This window comes from Mastomys coucha, unplaced genomic scaffold, assembly GCF_008632895.1.
Source record: "Mastomys coucha isolate ucsf_1 unplaced genomic scaffold, UCSF_Mcou_1 pScaffold7, whole genome shotgun sequence".
NCBI lineage: Eukaryota > Metazoa > Chordata > Mammalia > Rodentia > Muridae > Mastomys > Mastomys coucha.
In genome coordinates, this window is record NW_022196913.1 from 74,980,703 (window position 1) to 75,005,069 (window position 24,367).

Consider the following 24,367-nt stretch of genomic DNA (forward strand, 5'->3'; position numbering starts at 1 on the left):
GTTCTTTTAAGAGTAGAAAAATCTATATAGGTTAAAAACTCTCTGCATAAAGAAAGAAAGAAAGAACATTAGGAAAGGAATAAAAAGATAATATATTTATTTTTTATCTTAAGTTTGTTAATATTCTGAGTAGTGCTTGCACTGCTCAGGAAGCAGCCCCATACTGTGAGCAGGAAGTAGGCTCTTCTTAGCTGTAATGAACATTGACAATTGGGAAAAACAACTTTCTAGAAAATTATAATTAACATGTTGAGAGAACAGAAAAATTGAACATCAAGAAAACAAACAAATCAATACAATCTTAGCTGAAGCAGAGGAGGGAGAAGGGTCAAAGCCCACAAGGCACTGAGCTCTTTCAGGGCTTGGTGAAACAGTGACCAGCTCCGCAGCCACTGAAGAGGGGTTCTGCAGGCACGGTGCCAGGGACACTCTATCTAGCAGGGCATGGTGATCCACACCTTGTCTGGAAATCCCAGAGACTCGGGAGGGCTGAGGACAGCCTAGACAGCCCAGCAGGATCTCATCTCCAAAAGCAAACAGATGGCAAACCCTGAGTCCCTTCTTTAGAGGAGAGGGGACCTTCGAAGTATGTCAACTGATATGGTCCCTATTTAAAGTTCCAAACTGCCTGGAGAATTTGGGATGACAATCTTATCTTTGAAAAGACCTCTTGGGACTGTGGGACTGTAAGACATAGTTTCTAGTCTGGGTTGTCGTCCTTGGAGCGCCTTAGTTATTTGGGTCACAAGGGCCCCTCTCAGGCTTCCCTTACATGAGGTCTGGTTCTCCTTTGCCGCACGTGGAACCTGTGCCAGGGCTTCTCCCTTTCTAAGCACTGTTTCTTTAGGCTCTAACAGTCTGCATCAAGAGTAGTCTGTAGTGCAAGTCCAAATTAAAACCACTGAGGTGTCTGGAAGGCTTGCCTGGAGTGGTGCAAGGCACCCAAAATGCTAACCCTTGTCATATGGGTCCTGTGGGTCCCGCTGCGCAGAGACCATGAGTGCATCCGTAGTTCACACCACAGGCGGGCGGAGGGCTCTTCGGTGTTTCCTGTGTTTCTGTTACACTAGGACTACTCATACCCCTAGCCATCCAATGAATAGATCTGCTAAGCAGATATGGTGAGCCTGCAAGGGATGCCTGTTAAAGATGACACGTTTTCCCTTACAGAGTATGATAGGCAAAAGTCTTTAATTCTTCTAGCCTATCATGGATAGCATTCTAAAGGAACGCAGACTATTCGACACCCTGGGCATTCAGCTTCTCATGTTAGTTAACAGTAGCTTAAAGAAATCCTGCAAAAGAAAAACATGCATGAAACTAAGATACATAGAAAAATACATCCAAACAATAGTCATAAAAAATCAAGAGAACGTTAAAAACAAATATACAAACACACACCAGGACTGTTCAGGGCATTATGAAGTTAACCTAAGAGGTGGAGACTGGGAAATGGCGCCTGTCAGGGCTCACTGGGAGGAAAATGAGATAAGCAGCCTGAGAAAGGTAGGTATACTCCTCTGTTCCTATCCTCCAAGAGTTGGAAAAGGAGGATTCTGCGAAACCAGGTTAAGATGGAGGCGCCCTCGCTGGCTTCTTTGTGTACTGGGCCAATTGTTGATATGCACATTACATTCTGTGGCTAGACCACTCTGGAAATGGCTTGTTAAACTCTAGCAGGGAGCCCAGTCGGAATCCTCCAGTTCATCAGTGTCTGTGTGGAGAGGGGCCCAGCCTTGGTGTTTGGCTCTGTCACATACTCCTAGCATAGATAAGTTTAGAAAGCCTGCGATTCTTCCTGAGAGGAATCCCTTTTTGGGAGACAGTACCATCAGTCAGAAGACAAGCTGTTGCTACCCTTTGATTTGGTGGTGAGGCATGGGTGTGTGAGGGGGATGTGTTTGGGTCTGTGTGATCTGCCCATGGGAGAGGATGCAGTCCAAGGAAGTCTCACATGCAGACTCACCTGGTGCTTGTCCCAGGAGGAGCTGAGCATGGACTGGAATGTTGCTACCCTGGAAAACAAGAGACTTATTAGGCACGGATCTCTATCTCTCCTTCTCGGCAGAGGAGAAATTCTAGAGACACAGAGAGACTTAATATTCTCCTAACTGGAGGGTGAGAAGTTGGTGGTGGGAGAGACAGGGCCTTGTACTGGAAGGTTAGGAAAGAAGCAGAAAGAAAGAGCTGAAGGCAGGCGAATAGGGGAACTGACTCTGGATGCTGTGAAGAGACATATTCCTCTTCAGAGACAGAGTGGAGCCAGTAGAAGGTTTAAGCAAGTTTGTGAAAGATGATGTACCTGCACAAGACAAAAGATAAGAGAGACAGAGTGGTGTGCTTGTTGCAAGCACCCGACGTTGCTGTGTGACAGACAGCAACAAAGCAGCTCTGCATACAAGAGGCAAAGATCACCTGTGAACATTTTCCTTTCCACTTCTTCTTGAATTTTCAGAAGAATTCGCTCTTGTTCCAAGGCTTCTATGTACTTTGAATAGCACCAGGTTGGCTAAAAAAAAAATGTTTTTTTCAAATTTAATTATGAAAAAAATTCCCAGATTGTCCTCAAGAAAGAAACAGAAGATAACATAAATCTTATTATTCTTTCATTTAAACTTTTTTTGTTTTTTGTTTTTTTTTCTTTTTTGGTTTTCTGAGACAGGGTTTCTCTGTGTAGCCCTGGCTGTCCTCAAACTCACTCTGTAGACCAGGTTGGCCGCAAACTCAGAAATCCACCTGCCTCTGCCTCCCAAGTGCTGGGATTAAAGGCATGGGCTACCTCCACCCAGCCTCATTTAAACATTTAATTCACATATAATACATTCTAAGAAAAGGCCATCTTAGCCATCTATGGTGCCTGATGCCTTAAGTCCATTGTAAATGAGTCTGAGGTAAGAGGGCTAGCATAACTTTTAGGCTAACCTGGGCTACATGTAAAGCCAGGACAGCCTGAACTATGCAATGATGTTCTGTTTCAAAAACAAAACAAATCAAAAGGGGGAGTGAATATATTTGCGATTTTTCTATCATATGTCTCGAACGATAATACAGACTTTCACAGACAATGCACACATCTTAATCTTTCTAACTGTGAACCACAGATCACTACCAACATACTGCACTTTCATAACAATATGGATTATGTAACAAAACTACTTCTTTCTGTGGCCTTGATGCCATTGAGTGAGGGAGAATGTGAGAATGCTGATACTGCTGACTGGTGCGCCAATGTCACACGAGCCTATGGGCACAGCAATAGCGACTCAGTTACCTTTATATTGATTGTGAACTTAGTGTTTATAAAATACTCAAGATTATCTGGGGGGGTGATGATTTTGAATTTAGACTGACTACTGAATAATAATTGATAAGTATTCCCTAATTTCTAGAGTAACAACATGTATACTTTAAAAAGCAATGTATATATGTGTATTTTTAAGGTGCCTTAGCTTTCCAGTTTCCTACAGAAATCTTAAGCTACAGACAGGACATGATTATTATCAGAGCCACTATCATTGTCATTACCATCATTACCCTTTCTCTCTTTCTCTCTCCTCTCTCTCTCTCTCTCTCTCTCTCTCTCTCTCTCTCTCTCTCTTCGAGACAGGGTTTCTCTGTGTAGCCCTGGCTGTCTTGGAACTCACTCTGTAGACCAGGCTGGCCTTGAACTCAGAAATCTTCCTGCCTCTGCCTCCCAAGCGCCTTTAATCCCAGCACTTGGGAGGCACAGGCATGCACCACCACTGCCCGGCACCCTTTCTCTCTTTTAGCAGATACAAAAAGAGATTATAAGCCTCTTTTCAGGCTTCAAGGTAATACTGACTCCTGAGGACAGAACCTAGATCAAAGCCCATGTCTGTCTTCCCTTGTGTATGCATCCACTGATGCTTGTATGAGTCTCACTCTAGATACCATGCTAGACAGACCTGTCAGTACTCGTAGCTACAAAACCAGCCATTTCTCTTTTATGAGAGCTTCATAGTCTCTCAGCTAACAACTTATTTTGCATTTCTAAGTGCTGAAAAGTTTGTTTGATGAGTTAGTACTGTCCTAAGATGCAAATATTTTTCAATACAAGTCATTAAAAATGAATATAAATTAAACCCATGATGTTTCAGAGAGTTGGTGTGAAAGTGCTCATTGTAAACATAAGAATGTAAGTGTCTCAGTCAGTGGGTGTGCACAACAAAGAGTTAAGAAACAGAGACTGAGGGCTGGTGAGATGGCTCAGCAGGTAAGAGTACTGACTGCTCTTCCGAAGGTCCTGAGTTCAAATCCTAGCAACCACATGGTAGCTCACAACCACTCGTAATGAGATCTGATGCCCTCTTCTGGTGTGTCTGAAGACAGCTACAGTGTACTTATTTATAATAATAAATAAATCTTTGGGCCAGAGCAAGTAGGGACTGAGCGAGTAGGGTCTACTGGAGTGAGCATAGGTCCTAAAAAAGTCAATTCCCAACAATCAGATGAAGGCTCACAACTATCTGTACAGCTACAGTGTGTGTACTCATATATATAAAATAAATAAATAAATCTTAAAAAAAATAAAAAAGAAAAGAAACAGAGACTGAGCATTTAGCATTCACTGTCTTCAAGTTAAACCTTTGTGAGGTAGGGGAGAGCTCTGGTGGACCGCAAGCCTAGTAGCCTAGCGTGCTCTCAGGAAAAAAACAAAAAACCTCCAAACCCATAAACTATGACTTTCCTTTATCACACTGATTGGGTAATTTCATCTTCTCCCTGAAGTCTTTGCCCATTTCCATACCTGTGCCATACTCTGACCAGCCGCACCATAGAGCTCTGTTAGCCCATCCCACAACCTCGTGCAGCTGTTGACCACCATGCACCCACCGCTCTAGCGAGGCTCTAGCGAGGCTCTAGCAAGGAGTGTGTCCTAGAGTCTTACCTGCCGGCCGTAGGACTGTAGGACTAGTAGGGACTCGCTGCCTAAGGTAGGTTTCGAAAGAGAGCATGTAGTACTTGCATACTGCTTGACTCCAGTCTGCGAGTAAGAAACCAGGTTATTCCAAAATGGATAATGCGAACTTAAGAGCTTATAATGTCACACAAGAACACAGTTCAAGCACAGCTGAAGCCTCAAGCCACTGTTATACTCACCTTTCACTTTGCCATGTTAATATAAAAACACTGAATGATAAACGAGATGAAAAATGAGGTAGAATATAAAAATCCAAGTGTCAGAGGAGGACAACCAAAAGTTCTCATGAACATGTATCCAGATTTCCACCAGGGAGCACGCATGGCCACAGAGTTATACACACAAGTGGAATAAGGTATATGTGCTTGTTTTCATGCAGGTATGTCGGGGAAATGTTCTAATATGAGGAAATACAGATCTGGAGATGGGCAGGACCTTGTGTAGCTTAACTCCTAGGTGTTTGCCAAGCAGTGTCCCCCACAGGAGGCCCAGCAGTATGTGCGGTGTGGTAATATGAATACACCATATGTACACTGTAGTGGCTGAATGGTCTCACACACTCAGATATTTGTTGAATGAATGATATAGTAACCATGCCATTATGTTCAGTGGATGAGTAGAGGACACATAATATTAACTTTCATTCTTTCAAGTAGAAACTAAGGTCATTTCTAAACTTGTACATTAGAAATCAACCAGTACACAAAAACCCATGTCCACTTCTGTGAAAGAGTCCTTCGTGTATAAAAATTTCCTACATACATGTTACCTGAATTAGAAAGAATGAGCATCTTAAACAATGTATGTTGTCAAATGTGTGTGTGTGCATGTGTGTGTGTGTCTGTGTGAACACATGTGTGTGTATGTGTGTGCACTTGCACATAGATGTGCATGTGTATTTGCATAAAAGTGTGGGTGTGTCTGCATATGGAGGCCAGAGAACAACCTTGGTCGTAGCTCGCCAATGCCTTGTTTTATGAGAGAAGGTCTTTCATTCCTCCCATCTCTGTCTCCCAGCTCTGGGGTGACATGAACATGCCCAGCTTATTCTTGTGGTGCTGGGGTCAAACTCACTGCAAGCAGCATCTCACTGGCTTAGATACATTGATGTGACAGTACTTCTATGATCTGGTGTTAACTGGACAGAGCATTCCCTAAGATTCTCTTCCTCCTCCCATCACGTTCTTCACATGATTCTCCATTGAATTCCCATCAAGAACGGGAATGGAGGATACAGCTGATGCCATTGTGACAGAGATCACTGTGCCTGCAGAGACAACCATCTTTACGTGTGACTTCTGGGCTGCATATGTCCTCCTCTGTCCTTTACTCTGGGATGTGAGTGTTACGATTCTCTCCATTTACTGACAAAATGAGACTCAGGGAAATGACTGTTTTGCTAAGAGGACAGAGCTAGGGGAGAGGGAGGGCATTAGCAGCTCTCTAGATCATCCAAGTCCAGTTCTCAGCACCCAGGTGGGCAGCTCAGAATAGACTAACTCCAACAGCAGGGACTTTATGCCCTTCTAGTCATCACGGGGATCTACATACATGTGACACATGCACAGACATACATAGAAAAAAGTAAAAATAATAATAAGAAGAAAACAGAACCAATGGAATAGATCTATTGATAGGGCTAGGGTACAAAGACACGAAATCCCATGAGGAGGCTCCTTACCTACTGTGCTGCGTGCCCCCAAATGAGCAAATACCTTACGATCACATGGTTGAATAGTCTTTCATACATACAAGCCAGTTAATTATCTTACATGCTTAAGTCATATAAGATACATACTACTACCATCAGTTGATAAATGAAACTGACATTCCAGGTTGGGAGCCATGCCCACAGAGATGTCTCATAGGAACAGAGCAGGAGTTCTCACTCTGGCTTCTGCATGTGCATGTACAGGCACCATAAACATACACATGCATCTCTGTCTCTGTCTTTCTTTGCCTGTCTCTGTCTGTCTGTCTCACACGCGCGTGCGCGCGCGCACACACACACACAGAAGAAGTAGGATCATTTGAGCAAATGGAAGCTGCTGGTACTGTCTAGAAGTGTCAACAAAAGCTTTCATGAAGAAGAGAACCTGTCCGACATCAATTCTGGGGAATTCAGAATGGTCCGGCTGCTGGGAAGGAAGGCTTTTAGTCCCTCTGAGACTTCTCTGCACACTCGCCCTGCCCACATTCTTCTATCAAGCACGCACACTGCCTTGCTTTTGGCATGGGTTTGCTCTTACCTTTCCTGCCTTCTCCTCTTCTAAGTCTGATGCTTTCCTTTTCTGCTTATATTCTTGTCTTCTCTCTAAAACACTCATGATTTTCTCATCAGTTAAATTCTTCCTAAACTCACAAAACTGTGGCCAAAACTTAAACAGAACTCCAAAAATTGTCATCTGTATATAAAAGAAAAAAAGTATGTCTCAGATTATGATTTTCTACAGATACACTGATTTAACTCTAATGTGCCACAATAGAGGATTCACTTCTCCATCCTTAATCTACACTGGCTCTCCCTCCCACACCTTGTCTGCAGACTTCACAGCACAGAGAGCTCAGCACATGCTTAGCAGCAGTGTTTTTAACTACCAATGGAAACTCCTTTAAAACACTCACAGAGTAAACTTAAAAGTGACTTTAGTCTTTATGCTTCCCTAACCAACCGGTCGCATTAGTAAAGATTCCACTAGGTCTTTTGAAATAAGAAATTGATGTTCTTTTTCAAAACTACCCCAGTTGGTCAGCCACTCTCTACAGTTTTGTGCAAGTATTCCAAGTATTCAGTTCATCAAGGGAAACTCCCCCGCACCCTCCTCTGTCTTTTAGAGAAAGGAAATACCATTTTGCCTCTGGAAAAGTTCTTAAACAAAGCCATAGATCTAAGAATGAATCTTGAGTAACTTTTAAATGATATAATCTCTCTTTTGTGTGAGAGGGAGAAAAAGTAACATTTAAAAAGCAAACTGGCATTCTAGACTAAGCCTTTCTAAGAGGACACTGCACATTAAGTGATTAATTATGATATTTACAGAGATAAGAGTAGCTGTTGTAATTCCTATGCTGAAGTTTTACATTAGCTCCACAGGCATATATTATTTCTAAGATAGGACTTGCCACATCAAATCCAGTCCAACATCTTATGGCTAAGAGTAGCTATTACTTAATGCCTTGAAGAAAAATGAGCTGGCCCATTAGGCTCCAAGCCAACTCTTAGAGTAAAAGAGGAATTTTTTTTTCAAAGCCAATGTTTGAGTTCTGAATTAGCAAAAGTCACTAACTCATCTTTTCTAGGCACAAATATAGTTACTTGCTAAAATTATTCATTCCCTTTGAAGTACAATCTTGTTATTGCATTCTGTAGCTTCCTGGGAGCATGGATGGAAAATTTGGAGAGCCATGTCAAAGGATGCCTTAGTAGACAAAGCATTAAACAGATTCTAAATGACATTGTTACACCCATGGCTCAACGCAGCTCTTGCCCTCCACATCAGAGAGGCTTCAATTTGCAGCAGATGGGGCTCAACACAGAGCCTCACAACTGTCCAAGGTGCAGAGAGGAAGAAACTAGGAAATGCTCATCCCTAAATGGAGCATACATACCATACCCCGTCCTACAAAGGCTTAGGAATTTTTGCAGAAGAGGAAGGGGAGAGGATGTAAGAGCCACGGGTAGTAGATTATTGCAAGGAGACGGTCTTCCAGATAGAGAAGGGCAGTGGTGATGGCATGCACAACATCTGTGCAAGCCCAAGCCAGACCAAATTCAGGCATGGAGATGGGAGTTGGACACACAATCCCATCCCTAGAGGTGGAGCTACTGGCAACTGTTAGCACTGGGAGAGAGAAGGAGGGAGAACCTAAGAAGGCCATACGTCTAAGGTTATTTGGGCAGCACAAATTTGGCCTTGATGGGTGAAAAAAAAAAAAGGAAAAAAGAAGAAAAGACACAAAGTTGGGTGGGTAGGCTGGACCTGAAAAGAGTTGAGTGGGCCTGTGTGAAACTCTTGAATACTGATCGATAGATAGATGATAGATAGATGATAGATGATAGCTAGAATGTATACTGTAAGTCTCTTCAGCTTGAATGCCTGTCTTCTTTTAGTTGCCATCTACTAACCCTACTTCTCAGTTATCTCTGTAAATCCCGAGGCATTCTCAGCTTAAAAATGTGCCATACATGCATCATCTTTTCTTCTAAATGTTACCTGAGCAGGACCCACATTTTCAATGGAAGGCAAGAAAATGTTATAATCCCCGAAGAAGCAATATAGATTTGACTCTAATATCAAATTAATATACATTCTTCTGTACCTGTAGGATCTTAAAAGACAACCAAATTCTAAGAAAAAAAAAAAAACCTAATGTTTATAGGATTACCTTGTTCCCTGACAGCCGATGAATCATATTTCTTTATGTGTAAAGACCAGTGAGAGCCTGGTTGAGTAGGAAAACCTTGGGGCTATGGTAGTCAGTATGGGGAAAGACAGAGGCTCTGCTGAACCAGGACTAGACCAGCAGTTATTGCTCAGTCCTTTGGCTTCACTTGGCTCTCATTTCCAAGCTGATCTTATACTTCTGCCATGACATATCTCATGTCCTTACGGTCAGAAATAACTACTCTGCATATAGACACAAAGATAAATAAGAGACACACTGCGCCGGGCGGTGGTGGCACATGCCTTTAATCCCAGCACTTGGGAGGCAGAGGCAGGCAGATTTCTAAGTTTGAAGCCAGCCTGGTCTACAGAGTGAGTTCTAGGACAGCCAGGGCTACACAAAGAAACCCTGTCTTGAAAAAAAACAAAAAGAAGAAAAGAAAAGAAAAGAAACACACACTGCTCTTACAAACTTTACAATCCAGTAAGTCAGACTCAAGGATAGCCACTTTGAACTTAGGGTTAGAAGTCTTACAGCAGGGACGAACTCAAGGGAGAGAAGGTGGGGCTGCAGGAAGCTCAGGACTAATGATAGGAAAGGCCATTTATGGAACTATAGCTATTTCAATGATCCTGGGAAGAGAGAACAGGGGTGCTGAGAGAGGTAGCCATGAGGCAAACTTTGCTGTATATAGCAGGGAGGCAATGAGGCATTTTAAGCAGAGAATGGCATGATCAAACACCATTTTGAGAAAAAAAAAAGTGCTTTGCTTGCAGTACATTAGTTGGAATAATCCCAGAGACAGGAGCTTTGGTGACCATAAAAAGTTTTTGCAGATCTGAGGTGACATGGAGGTGAAGAAAAACAGATAGTCTGTCACAACAAGGAGGCACATGATTACATTTTAAGAATTGATCAAACATGAAGCTAAGGAAGCGAAGGAGAGGAAGAACAAAAATCCCTGGTTCGCATCTCTGGGGTAAGGGATACCACTCTCAGAGCTGCTCCTTTGCAGGCAGGAATAATTACAGATCTGGAGGAAAGAGGCCCTCAAATGACGAATCTCTAAGCTACCTCAGGAAATCAGCGATCCCCAGCAGATGACCCCTCTGCTCAGACACAAGGTCTTGGACACAGAGCCCGTGCCTGGCTCTGGTTTGTCAGGACGGCAAGGCGAGGTGAGGCTGAGTCACTAAAATCATGTCCTTGGCAGATGCTATAGTTCTGGTGCCATGTTCTCTGTTTCTCGCTTGCACGTCCTCAATGTTTTCCTCTGCATATTCAATGTACATCCTCTGCAAGTTTTCATGCATAATTTGGGTTGTGAGTCTACTCTTAGTCACTCTGAGGACTTGAGCAGAGCAGCTCACAGTGACCAGTTTAAGGGACAATGCTTTTCCCATGCTCCAGGGTGGTCACAGTCACACTCCAAATATGGTTCTTATCACTTAGCTTGTGACACGATCTTCCTCATTACCCTGATTAGAACTTATTTTTCTTATTCACTTTTTAGGAACAACAACACTAAAAGGGTTTTCAAAATGCAAATAAATTATGCTTATCAAGTCAATGTTTTCTATTTTTTTTAAAGATTTATTTCTTTATTATATGTAAGAACACTGTAGCTATCTTCAGACACTCCAGAAGAGGGCATCAAATCACATTACGGATGGTTGTGAGTCACCATGTGGTTGCTGGGACCCGAACTCAGGACCCTCAGAAGAGCAGTCGGTGTTCTTAACCACTGAGCCATCTCTCCAGCACCCTTAAAGATTTATTTATTCATTTTATGTATGTGAGTACACTGTAATTATACAGATGGTTGTGAGCCACCATGTGGTTGCTGGGATTTGAACTCAGGACCTTCAGAAGAGCAGTCAGTGCTCTTAACTGCTGAGCCATCTCTCCAGCCCTAATGTTTTCTATTATTTATCTTAAAAAGAAGTAACATAAGTAGGCTAAAAAGAGGCATAATTTTCCTTTCATGAGTATACATACTGTATGCTGGTTGAGGTTAAGTCCCACTTAAGTCTCCTCTCACTTATTTTATGAGTTACATGAATATTTCAATATTTTAAAATAAACAAATTTTAAGACACACATATTTACACATCTTTACACATACTTTAAAGGGGATGTGAATAGTGGGGAAGGAGAAAGAAATTACTGGGAGTCTTTCTATAATTTGTAGATAAAAAATGGTACCTGTGAAAGTCAAAGTACATTAATTTTATTCATGGCATTATGAGCAACAGTACTGTATATTTTAGTGGTATGGGTACTAACTCTAACTCTACATTAAAGAAAGCAAATGGTACATGCATTTGCATGCATGAATGAAGCAAAAGCTCTAAAAGACTGCCTTGGCTACTGGTGTGTTTCATGCTCAGCCATCTCTTCTGCCTCCTACCTGTGCCTCTCGGAACACATACGGCCCCAGCTCCTTCCTGTGTTCAATGATCTTCTGGGCTTGCTCAACTGGAATGTCGATCTGTAATGCTGGTGGGATGCAGGAGTTAATGAAGCAGTTGATGATGGTTGTAATCTTCTTGTGGATGATAGATTCATCACAGTGTGAGTGGCATAAATCCTGAACAAAACAGAACGGGATTGTGCTTTATCACAGCACTCTACAGCATATACCCACTAGCTTTAGCTTGTGAGGGAGGGCCTGCAACACCTCAGAACTATCTAGAGCCCTTTCCTTCAGCCTCAGGAACCTAACACTCTGCCTTGCTTTCATTTAATTCTGTCACTCATGTCCCTAGGCAGGGACAGTGTCAGCACCTCGTATGACTCGTTAGCGGCTATGCTAGACACTGAGTACCTGCCAGACACTGAGATGGGATCAGACTCCATGGAAGAGATGCATGAAAGACGCTCAAATGCCATGGCTGAGTCCTAGCAGAACATTGGGAATATGCGTCTAACAGGTTGCAGGTAGTTATAAAAGCTCTCTGTCCTGACTGCTGCCACAGGAGGACTAGGTCTGCCTGCTGTTGGTAAACAAGAACGTCCTTACAATTACTTACTGTGCATCTGACCCCAGTCACCCCATCTGCAAGAATTACTCTTACAACACTGTGAGCAAATACAAAAAACTTGCTGGGGTGAGCAGCTTGCTGGAGAGGGGGATCCTCCATGTGGTGTGCAGCTACAGAGGTTCAAGACCATAGCCCTTGCTGAATGGAGTCTGGCTGCCTATGAAGCAGAACCTTATAGCTGAGCTTTCTCAGCGCTTGATGGATAGGAAGCTGGAGAGAGAAGGGGAGCAGGGTTGAGGTTCATATTAACACATGTCCTTCAAGGTCACATTCTAGTGCCCATCCTCAGTAAGGGCCACCTCTGCTTCTCAAAGCAAGGCCTCCAACTGGTGAGGAGTTCACCTTCACTACACAAGCCCACGGGGCCATTTTGTATCAGCTCACTATTCATTTTAGAAGGATTTTAAAAGTAACAATAGTACATTAAAATATACTATCTAGTTTTAAAGTTCTATCTTTAAAGTAATACTTCATAGCCATATTTTTGTGATAGCTTGACTTGAATTATAGTATTTTTATGTCTTTTTTTTTTTTTTTTTTTTTTTTTTTTTTTACTTTGTAAATCAGCTGAAAGGAAACAATCTGGAAACTTCTAATTCTAGGCCAGAACTTAGCTAACATTTACTTAGTACTCAGTGAACACCAGTCACTGTAAGGGATGTCTTAGGATATTAAAGGAAGAAAAGTCTTGGCTCCAGTCATGTAGACTTTTGTGTAGGGTTTACCATATGTTAGGCAGAAAATAAAGCTTAATATTAACATTATATTGTAAACAATCTACTCAATTTAGCATCAGCTCAGAAAAAGCCTATTTGTACTGCATAAGTTTGGTATGTTACCAAATATTCACTGTTCACCATTACCAGTAGAATTATAATATAATTATTTGGTGAACTTGATTTATAATTATAGAATATAACTTGAAAACTTGCAATGTTAGAGAATATTAATTCTGAGTGGTAGGACAGAACTTAGAATTATAACTGATATCTTTTCCCAATTTCTTATTTTTGGCTTGTTTGTTTATTTGTTTGTTTTTGAGACAGGGACTCACTATATGGCTGTCCTGGAACTCACTCTGTTGACCAAACTAGCCTCAAACTGACAGAGCTCCTCCTGCCTCTGCCTCTCAAGTGTTGGGATTAAGAGCTCTAGCCTTGTTAACTCTTACTTACTACTGAAGTGAAGAATTCTTCCATCTAGTAAGCTTTCTGTGATCCCTTCAGCAAAGAGAAATGCCATCTGCCCCCTTCCCTAACATTCTAGGCTTTCCATCACAACTCTGCTCATCTTCTAGAATGTGCCCCATTTGCCCATCATCTGTCTCTCTTTAGATACTGTATGTCTGAGAGGGAACAGTGTTTGGTCGTTGTGGTGTCCTTAGTGTTCAGCTTAGCCCTGTGTTAGGAGATGGAACAATAAACAGCTTCCTTCCGACTTTTCTCTACAAATACTCACATGAATACAAATTTCATATGAAATCATGTTGTTGCCCAGTAACCAGCTTTAAGGAAAGCAGTAGATAAGCATTACTAATCATTCTCCTAAATGATTTTTACTGACTGTAGAGATGAATCAACATCTCAATTGATGACCCAATATCCTGTTGAGGACTTAGTGCTTTCTGATTTCTCCTAATTCAGAACACTGTTTGACCAACATGTGCTTAGCTGTACCTTGTCCTTAGCTGTCCCTGCCTGTTTCCCATGTCACACTAGGAAGTAGCATAGCTCTGTGGCTGCCATCAGCTTCAGCCATGCAATGACTTGGTTCAAAGTCCAGCTTTCCCACTTCATGAGCTTCATACTGGACGTTTCTTAGCTTTTCTGTATTTTAGCATTTTCACTTGTAAAATGCTACTTACAACACCTTTGATATCCTAGAATTCTCATGAATAATAAACCCATGATCATAAGAAAAGCATTAAAATGATCCCTATCAGATTGGAAACTTAAGAGTAAGTCCTGTGTGTGAAGGAAATCTGTGATATCTGTTACCACATTGATTAGGAGGTCTGGCTGGCTAGGTGGGTATCCACTCCTCCATGGCCTCTCCTAAAGCTGCATGATCAGTTGTGGAGAATGACCATCCTTCCATCATGGGCTTAGTTGTATTCCCCTGCTAGAAGCTCCAAACAAGTTTTCAAAGAAAGCTATTTAAGAGTTAGTCCAGCAAGACACTGCAGGTAGAACACTTCACTACCATATTCCCTCAAGACCTAATACAGAGGTCAACATTTCTGCTGAGACCTTCCTGAGCTACTGTCGTTCCATCTCAACCATCACCATCTCCAAGCTGAACTGCACCTCACTACAACCGAGGCCGAAAGACACTTAGATCCCAAGGGCAGCTGATTCAATGGTTCCAAAGTACAAAGCCATTTTGGGGAGGTGCTGACTCTGGGGCCTGCCTAGAGGAAGTAGGTCACAGGAATCTGTCACTGGGATTATTTGGTTGTATTTTCCTTCTTATGTTTTCCCTGTCTCTGCTTCCCATCTGCCAATGTCTACTGTTCTCCTTTCACACTCTGTTGGGCATGATGGACTGAATGTCCCAAACCACATGCCGAAATAACTACCTTCTCTTGTTAAGCTGCCCTCTCATGTGTTTTGCTCATGGTTAGAGCACCATTAATGACGTCACACATGGCCAGGTGTGGTAGCACATACCTGGAATCCAAGCACCCAAAAGGCTTCTCTCCCTTAGGATGTCTATAGCTGTGATGAAATGTCGTAACCAAAAAGCAAGTTGGGGAGGAAAGGGTTTATTCAGCTTACACTTCCATATTGCTGCTCGTCATTGAAGGAAGTCAGGACAGGAACCCAAATAGGCCAGGAATCTAGGAACAGGAGCTGATGCAGAGGCTGTGGAAAGGTGCTGCTTGCTGGCTTGCTCAGCCTGCTTTATTATAGAACCCAAGACCACCGGCCCAGGGATGGCACTATTCACAATTCTTCCATCAATCACTAATTAAGAAAATGCTCTACAAGCTTGCCTATAACCTGGTCCTTTTGAGGCATTTTCTCAGTTGAGGTTCCCCCCTCTTTAGTGACTCTAGTCTGTGTCAAGTTCGCAGCAAACCAGCCAGTATCACTGACCCCAACTTGACACACAAACACATCACTGTTCAGCCTTTCCTTTGATATTTATTCTCAAGATCTTACATTAATAAGATCTAGATATAAAGTATACCAAATTTTTAAAGTCCCACAGTATTTAAAAATTTAAACACCTGCTGGGTGGTGGTGGCGCACGCCTTTAATCCCAGCACTTGGGAGGCAGAGGCAGGTGGATTTCTGAGTTCGAGGCCAGCCTGGTCTACAGAATGAGTTCCAGGACAGCCAGAGCTATACAGAGAAACCCTGTCTTGAAAAATCAAAAAAAAAAAAAATTAAAACACCTGAAAATTCAATTTCTTTAAAATAGCCAGTCTCTTTTTTAAATTCCAAAGTCTTTTAAAATTCAAAGTCTCTCAACTGTAGGCTCCTGTCAAATCAAAAATAAGGTAAATACTTTCTTACCTCAAGAGGGAAGAACCAGGGCGGTCATCATCTGAACCAAACCAAACCAAACTGGAATGGACAAATAACTCAATATTCAGTTATCTGGGATTCACTCACAACCTTCTGGGTCCTCCAATGGGCTTGGCTCACTTCTCCAGCTCTGCCCTCTGCAGCACACACAGCACATCTTCCAGACTCAGGCTGGCTCCACCCCATACCTACTCGTCTTGGTCATGCCATGGTAGTGGCATTCCAAAATGCTGGGGTCTCCTGCTGCAACTGGGCTATACTTTCACCATTAGTTCTCCTGGGCTTTCTTCAGGGACTCCAGCCCTGCACACACTGGCAAGCCTCAGTGTTCTCCATGACCCCTCACACTTTCAAACCAGAACCACGGGTGACCCTTACACTATGAAGCTCGGCTGCCAGTCTCTGTGTGCTGACTCTGAAGATTTCACATCAGTGTTGCCAGGCTAGCTCCAGCTAACCAACATCAATTGTTCCAGGAAAGCTCAGCGTTTATTTCAGTAGTTCTGATCTGTTAATCACATCTGGCTCTTCAGCTCCAGCAGACCAAAACTACAGATTCTTAACTCAAAATAGCAAAGGACCTGAGAAGAGACTTTAAGTGACTCTCAAACTTCCCTCAAGAATTCGCAAGCCAGGCCTCTGTTCTACTTCCTGGTGCTTCTTTTCCTTATAGATCTGCTTAAGAGTGACCCCTAATAACCACTTGACCCAGTCAGCACCAAGCTGGTTTGAAGTCTTCTTTGTGACTCTGCAACTTAGCGTCAGGCTGACTTTTTGGATAAGGAGAGAAAGCAGCCACATTCTTCTTCAAGCCACCAGAAGGCCAAAGGAGGGACATCGTCACAAGTTTGAAACTATGTTGCAAAAGAGATATTAAAATTGAGACCAAGGAGAGCAACAAAACTAAATTCACGGCGTGTTGGAGAAAACTTGAATTTTCCTGAGCAACTATACTTTGACCAACTCATTAGTGTTGTTCCAGACACACTTAACTTGTAAGCAAACAGAAATTGTTATTCTCTCAACTGGATTTATTCTCTTCCCGTACTTTTGCAATGAGACAGAATAAGCTGATTGCTAGGAAATAAGCCCAGTCCCCTGGAAGCACTTAGGCATGGACTATTAGATATCACTTAGGCACATCTAGACAGCAGAATGAAGGACGTCACCTCAAGGCAAAGTCTCTACGTGGTTCCATGGAGACGGAACCCTGAAAATAAGCTGTTTCCGTACCTGACTCACACTTGTATGTCTTTGGCTCTGAAGGTGGCCACTCGGTAGCAGAAGAGCCTCCCTGGTCTCCATCAGTCCACCTGGAACCTGGTGTCATGGTTATCATGGTACACTTGACTAGGAAAGATTCTTATAGAAAGGTCTTTCTTATATGGATATACCAGTTAGGGATGTTTCCAGGAAAAATGTGTGTGGTGAGTTTATAGATGCATGAGAACACTCTTCAGAAATGTACTCACCAGACCATACTACAAGTTCTTGTCTCAAAAACACAAATACTATCATTTGAGGGCCTTTCTCTTACTCATCACTGTATAGCAAGAAGTGTGTCTAGACAATGGACAATAAGCATTTCAGTGTTTAAATACTAGCATGAAAGAAGTTGGCAATATCGGGGTGGGTGTATTTACACAATTCCATAAGCTACAGATATGTCCATCCTATCTGAAGGTACCACCTCTTCAAACAGAGGTGATTTCCTCCAGTTCCAAATACAGTACCTTAAACTTTTGTACTTCTTGCCAAAAAAGAACTCCATTTTCCAATAAATCTCCTTTCAGGGCCACAAACCGTTGAAACTGCCTTGCGATGACTGGATTCAATAGTGCTTTACGGAAAGCAATAATCTCACAGGAGGAAGATATCCACTTACTCTCCACAGGCTGTCCAAATAATATAGGAAATCAGACATGCTCCGAAGGTAGCAATCAAGTCCTTAGTTAGACTAACCCACCAACCCCCCATTTTTTGTTTTGGCTACTGAAATGTGGGCTGTGGATGTAATAGAGCTTGGCGGCCTCCCCCCAACCCCTGGACTCTCCGCATTCTTGTTTCATTTTTCCCCAATGGCCCCATTATTTTTAGAGACTAGGAAGAAAAATTACTGACTGACTTACATGTAACTACATTGTTAAAAATTTTTAGTAGTCATTATAGTTTGGGGCCAGTGGGAAAAGAGAACAGAATAACCAAGATGCTATTGTTAGGTATAGTTACATTGTGATTTATCATGATCGCATAATTTTTAACTACTTCTTTTATTCTTTGAGATTGTAATATTTTAATTTTTTTTAAGATTTATGTTGTTTATTTTATGTGAATATACTGTCTCTCTTTTCAGACACACCAGAAGAAGGCATCAGATCCCATTACAGATGGTTGTGAGCCACTATGTGGTTGCTAGGAATTGAACTCAGGACCTCTGGAAGAGTAGTCAGTGCTTTTAACCACTGAGCCATCTCTCCAGCCCCAGAGATTATAATATTTTTAAGAAAAATCAAAAATTCTATAATTTAAGTTGAAGATTTACTTTAACTCTACCCCGGTAAGATCATGTTTTTATATGGCATGCTTTTAACCCATTTTAGTAAAGTATACCTCTAACAAATAACTACATTGCTTACTAACATATTCATGTTGTAATGTTAGGAATGGAAGTCAGTACCTCGCGCATGTAAGGCGAGCGCTCAAACACTGAACTTCCCCCGTGACTGCTAACAATTACTTTTACTGTTTTGACACAGACCCTCATTCTATAGCCCCTGCTGGCCCAGAACTCACCATGAAGACCCAGCTAACCTCACCTTTGCCTGCCTGACTCTTGAGTGCTGGGATATTTTTGTTTTTTTCTTAATAATGAAATTCTTATGACTGAAGATTTATTTTATATATCATAAAATCTACAAGTGCCCATGATATTTTAATAATACTTAAAGATATTTTATCTATATCTACTTTATATTGTAGCAATTTTGGAGCAAACTTTAAAAAATAACTTACCCAATTCAAGTTACATATCCAACCTCTTTTACCCACTGAGTTTCAAAAAGCAAGTAGGTTTTATTAAATTTGCCAAATGTATATATTGAAAATAGATTTGAAGCCTGTTGGGATTCCCCAGAGCCACTGTAGTCATTAAGTGGGAAGCCATGCAAGGACGCAGTGCTCCCAAGGCACCGTTGTAAGGGGACATACCAATTACAGCAGTGACTAAATGTCATCACTGACAAGGCATTACGTAAGTTCCTTGGGATGAATTGTATGTGACCATCAGTACAAATGTTGGAGACAGTTTTGCAAGAAGTGCCCTAGGAACCTGAGGGAGGAGAGAGTAATGAATTCCGCCTGGAGAAGGGCAGCCTTGACAGAGGAGCCTGAGCTGAAGCTAAAAGGGGAGAGCACGTCCAGGCCGTCGGGTGAGTGGTGGACCATTAACCCAGGCACAGGCATAGATGCCTATCACTCCTTAGCGAGGCAATGCCATGCTCTCTGGATAAAACCTTAAGACTCCCAACATCTGCTCCACATTAAGATTACAACCCTATAAATAGGAACAAGTATGGATTAAAGTGGGATGTTTATTTAAAACCCACTCAACAAAGACTGTTTTAAGACCTGATTCTTAAGACACTAAAACTTAGCCATTTAGTTAAAACCTGTAATTTAAATAAATAGAAAATAATGCAAAATATAAATCACAATAATATAAAATATAAGCTCATTATACTTAGTATTTCAATAAAAAATATAGGAAAAGCAAGCCTTTCAAAAGATGGCCTCCCTTCAAGAGGCAGATGGGGAAGAGAGCTTCCTGGCGGACCCAAGCATCCCTCCAACACAGGAGAGACCTTTATCTTCGCTCTAATTTGAATGAATCACCAGGTCTCAGTTTTCATGACCTCCAGAGGACAAATCCTCAGGAGCTTATAGACTCACTAACAGGACTATGCTCATCGCACTTGCTAAAAAGCACAACAAGCCATTATACAAAAACATCCCATTACAGTGATCTTAATAATGTCCAAAATTACAGTTGCTGTAGTGCTTTCAAGCTAAGTTGTAATTTGAAGTCTGGCGGTGGGGGAAAATGAAGAATGATGTAACTCGCTGGTTTTGCCTCATGTGGCATATTCTTTCTGTATACCACTCTCCTGATAAGTAAATGACCACATGCTGTAAGAACAGCTCATCTGACAAACCCAGACTTTCATGACTAAATAGACATATATATGTCCCCAGTGCTGGGTACCAAACCTGGGGCCTCAAGTGAAAAGCACATGTTTAAAGGTTGGCCCTGTGTCCCATGGTTGAGAGGTCAGGAGCTCTGAGGAACAAGGCTCTGAGGTGGCACACTTCCACAGTTGGCCTGCAGGCAGATGTTAGACAATGATGCTCAGGGACAAGTGTGTGTGTGTGTGTGTGTGTGTGTGTGTGTGTGTGTGTATGGGGGGAAAGAGTATGCAAGTGTGTGTGTAATACTGTGTTTGACAGTATAGAATTTATAAGAGGAAGATTATAATTACTTGCCTTCCAAACTCCAATTTTCCTGTCATGCCTCTGCAGTAAGAGCTCATCCGCTATGTCTTTCATCTGTATCTAAAAGCAGAATCAATTATTTTACCAACATAGTCAGAATTGCCAAAGTTTGAACTGTTTAGTATTTTAACAGCTAAGAAATGAGGCAAAGGTTGGGTTAGATGGGAAAGTGTCACTCAAGATGAAGAGACTCAGACAGAAAGGAAAAACCCGCAGCCAGTGTTTTGGGTGGCTCCTCATCGGTAAGTGCACTGCTCCAAATGCAGATGACAGAGCGCATGTAAAACTGTCCTCATGTCAAGCCATGCAGGTAATGATACCTGGTGTTGTCTAGCCACTTTGTATTTCCCGTAAGTGATTTTTAGAACACAGGAACAGAAGGTGTAGCTGTCTTCTATACCCATGGGTTCCTCATCTATAGATACAATAACCTCAGACACAAAATGTCCAAATAAGAAAACTCAGTCTGTACCGAGCATGTACAGGTGTTTGCTCCTTATATTTATTTTTCCAGATGCATTTATCATTTATAGTATATTATGATTTTATAAGTACACTAAAGGTGATATAAAGTATAATGGGAAATGTATGTAATCATATGCAAACACAACCTCATTTTAGTGAAGGGACTTAATCCTCTCCAGGTTTTTAGTATTCTATAGGTCCTCTCTGGATACCAAGGGACAATTGTATTTGGGGGGCTTCTGATTATAAATAATATCATAATCAGATATTCTTTTAGGGTGCTACCTCTGCCGAATCTATGCTGTGTGTCTTTCCTTTATTATCCATAACAAATCATCCTAGCAGCTGATCTAAAAAGGCCAGGTCTGTAAATCAAACCAATGTCACAGCGTGAACCCTGGGGATGCATGCGAGGCAAGCTCTGTACTCCAACCTTCTTGCCATACTTGTCTTTGTGACAGCCCCAGGTCAGAGGAAGGAGACCTGGTCTTTCTTGCTAGATTCCCAGAGCTATCCCTGACTGTATCTTTACTACAGCATGGATGCCAGCTCCTCTCCTAAGCACATGAAATGGCCCAGCATCCTTGATTAAGCATTCCCACCACTTTGCATCTTTGGCTGAAGACTGCTAGAATCAGTTTGTTTTGTTGGTCACCAAAGAATTCCAAGTCAGGAAATGACTACAAGTTACAATAACATGACTGTGGTAAAGATAATGAGAAAATGTGGTAAATAATATCAGTAAGCCAAATGTTACTTCGCTTGGGTTTGGAGAGAGCCTGGAACTTCCCTAAAGTCAAAGACTGGGGGGTCTTTAGTTTTCCCAAAGCTTAGAAACATCTTGCTAAGTGAGTCAGCTCTTCCCAGTATACTATAAATCCTGTGTTCTAACTACACTTTTCCCCTAACTTGCTCAGCTCAAAAACTACGGATATCTTTAGATAAGTAGATCCAAGGAGCTTGACAAATTAAAAAATAAGAGAGAGGAACATTTTTCTTTTTTTCTGATTAGTATTAATGATATATGTTTAAAAATCAAACTTATACAAAACAGGTTAACCTCTTTTTATGTATACTGATGATGTTTTGAACAACCAAAGTAATAGTTACTTCATATAAATAAAATCAAAGCAAAGTAAATGACAAACATGCTTTGCAAAATAAAAAATAAAAGTCCTCACTCTCTGAATTAATTCTCTAGGAAGAAGATCTTTCCAGAGCTTTTCATAAATATAAACATCCAAAATACAGTGGATGGGTGTGCATGGCATGTGTATGAAGACAGGGTCATCTCCTGTGTGCTGTTCTGCACCCTTTTAGTTTCTCAGCAAATATCACCCTTCATGTCAGTATGTGTGGACAACTCATTTTAATACTAAAGATCTATTTACTTTGTTTATTATATGTAAGTACACTGTAGCTGTCTTCAGATACACCAGAAGAGGGAATCAAATCCCATTACAGATGGTTGTGAGCCACCATGTGGTTGCTGGGAATTGAACTCAGGACCTCTGAAAGAGCAGTCAGTGATCTTAACTGCTGAGCCATCTCTCCAGCCCTCATTTTTATACTAAAACCACATTTTAAAATCTTATTATATATGGGAATCCCAAGAGATTTCGATAGAACTGAGTTATAGTTAACTCGTTAAGTATCCTTTGACATAATGCTGTAACAACAAATGGTCTTGTCTATCTTTGTTCATCTGTGTGAAACTTAATAACATTCAAAGTATCAACTGCCAGCCAGGCATGGTGCTGCAACACTGGGGGTCCAGGCCAGCCTGGCCTACTGAGTGAGTTCCAGGCCAGGATATTGCTAGCCAGACATGGTGCTGCAACACTGTGGGTTCCAGGCCAGCCTGGTCTACGGAGTGAGTTCTGGGCCAGCCAGGCCTATGTGGAGAGACTCTGTCTCAGAAACAAAAACCAAACAAACAAGAAACCCAAACCAAACAATGACAATAAAAACCATACAAAACCCAGTTGCACTAATAGATATTATGAGAGCCCCTTCTCTTTGCCGGGTGCCATACTAAAGGAACCAAGCACATGCTGGGCTTGTTGTAACTCTTTTTTTTTTTTAAGGGGGGGAGAAGAGTTTATTTTGGCTTATGGTTTAAGGTAAAGTTCGTACGATGGTGCAAACACTACAGAAAAAGCATGACTTATCTGGTCATATTACACTCACAGTCAGGAAACAGAGAGAGATTGTTGTAACTCTTGACAGAGCACATCATTTTCTAGCTGTATCTGGGACTGTAACTTGCAGCAATTCTCCTGCCTCTGCCTCCAGAGTCCTGGAATCACAGGCATATGCTTCCATGGCCTGGTGCAGTGGCTGTGGAGAGTCTTATTTTTCAAATGAGAAAAGGAAACTAATGAAACCCAGAAAGAAGCCATGAATGTGGCAGATGTGGTGTTCAGAACATGAGAAGCCCAACTCCATGCTCTGACCATTACTCCCTGAAGGATCCCGACTGGTCAGCGGGTACTCATGTTTCAGGTTTGGTTAGGTTCTGTCAATTGCTATCCTAAGATTATACTGTTCATACCTTTAGCTTCTGACGTGATGCGAACTGTTCACTCGAGAGAAACAATGGCAGCCACACATTTTCCAGCCTATTCAAGACGTGCCTCTGGATTTCCACCAGCACAGATGCATCAAGCTGCTCGTGAAGAATCTTGCCCCAGCCACCACTATGAAGCATTATCTAGAGAATAAAACCAAAACAGAACCTCATACTTAAAAAAAAGAATTAAATCCATTAATTCACTCATTCATGTTGGGCCTTTTGCAGCAAACTGGACAAGTGCCACTGTTTCTATTTTTCAAAGAGCATCTTCGGCTGTATCATACATGATAGTGGTGTATGTACTGGTGATTGATATGGCTTTGCTTCCTATGGAATACCGGAAAAAGTACAGGAGTGAGGTTGATTTCTGTTTGTTTGTTTGTTGTTTCTGTGTCAGGGCCTCAGCATCATTAGGCAAGTGGTCTAGCGACTGAACTCTACCCTGGTTCGTCTTGGTAATTATGACACAAGGGCAGTGAATGTTTCTTTTTCTGAGTTCTACTTTTGACCTAATATTCATCCAAATGACCCATTTGAGGAAGCATTTTTCTTTCTGTAGGTAAGGAAAAGGAGGTGTTGGTTAGTAAGCGGGATCCTGCCCCAGACACTGAAGATGCACCCAGCAGCAGCAAACTTGGTTGCTGGGTTGTTGGGCAGTGGTAAGTGACTGCCCTGTGGGTGCTTCTCTGACACAGAAGGACACAGAGGACAGACACAGAGGTGGCAGCAAGCAGAGAGAGCCACCCATCAGATCTGTGCAGACAGCAGCACAGACAGAGCTAGTGAGTCTGTGACATGAATCTCCACAGCATCTCCATGGCCTGATTGTGGCCATTTCTAAGTGCAAACCACTGCAGTGTCCACCTGTGTTTCT

At 41.9% G+C, this 24,367-nt stretch overlaps 1 protein-coding gene across 3 annotated transcripts in view; it reads right to left on the bottom strand.

Annotated features, from left to right (window-relative positions):
* Nucleotides 1–232: 232 nt before the first annotated feature.
* Rgs22 (regulator of G protein signaling 22) overlaps nt 233–24,367 on the bottom strand; it is a 110,994-nt gene continuing 86,859 nt past the window's right edge. For 2 of the 3 annotated variants that reach the window (XM_031358446.1, XM_031358445.1), the window contains 9 exons: nt 23,473–23,631; nt 20,445–20,513; nt 17,639–17,800; nt 11,739–11,918; nt 7,192–7,347; nt 4,910–5,005; nt 2,416–2,509; nt 1,967–2,015; nt 233–1,295 (listed from right to left, as the gene is read on the bottom strand). In XM_031358446.1, coding sequence (XP_031214306.1) covers nt 2,011–2,015; nt 2,416–2,509; nt 4,910–5,005; nt 7,192–7,347; nt 11,739–11,918; nt 17,639–17,800; nt 20,445–20,513; nt 23,473–23,631 — 921 coding nt within the window. In that variant the 3' untranslated portion in view covers nt 233–1,295; nt 1,967–2,010. The remainder of the gene's footprint in view (nt 1,296–1,966; nt 2,016–2,415; nt 2,510–4,909; nt 5,006–7,191; nt 7,348–11,738; nt 11,919–17,638; nt 17,801–20,444; nt 20,514–23,472; nt 23,632–24,367) is intronic. The other variant, XM_031358443.1, reaches the window with a different exon arrangement.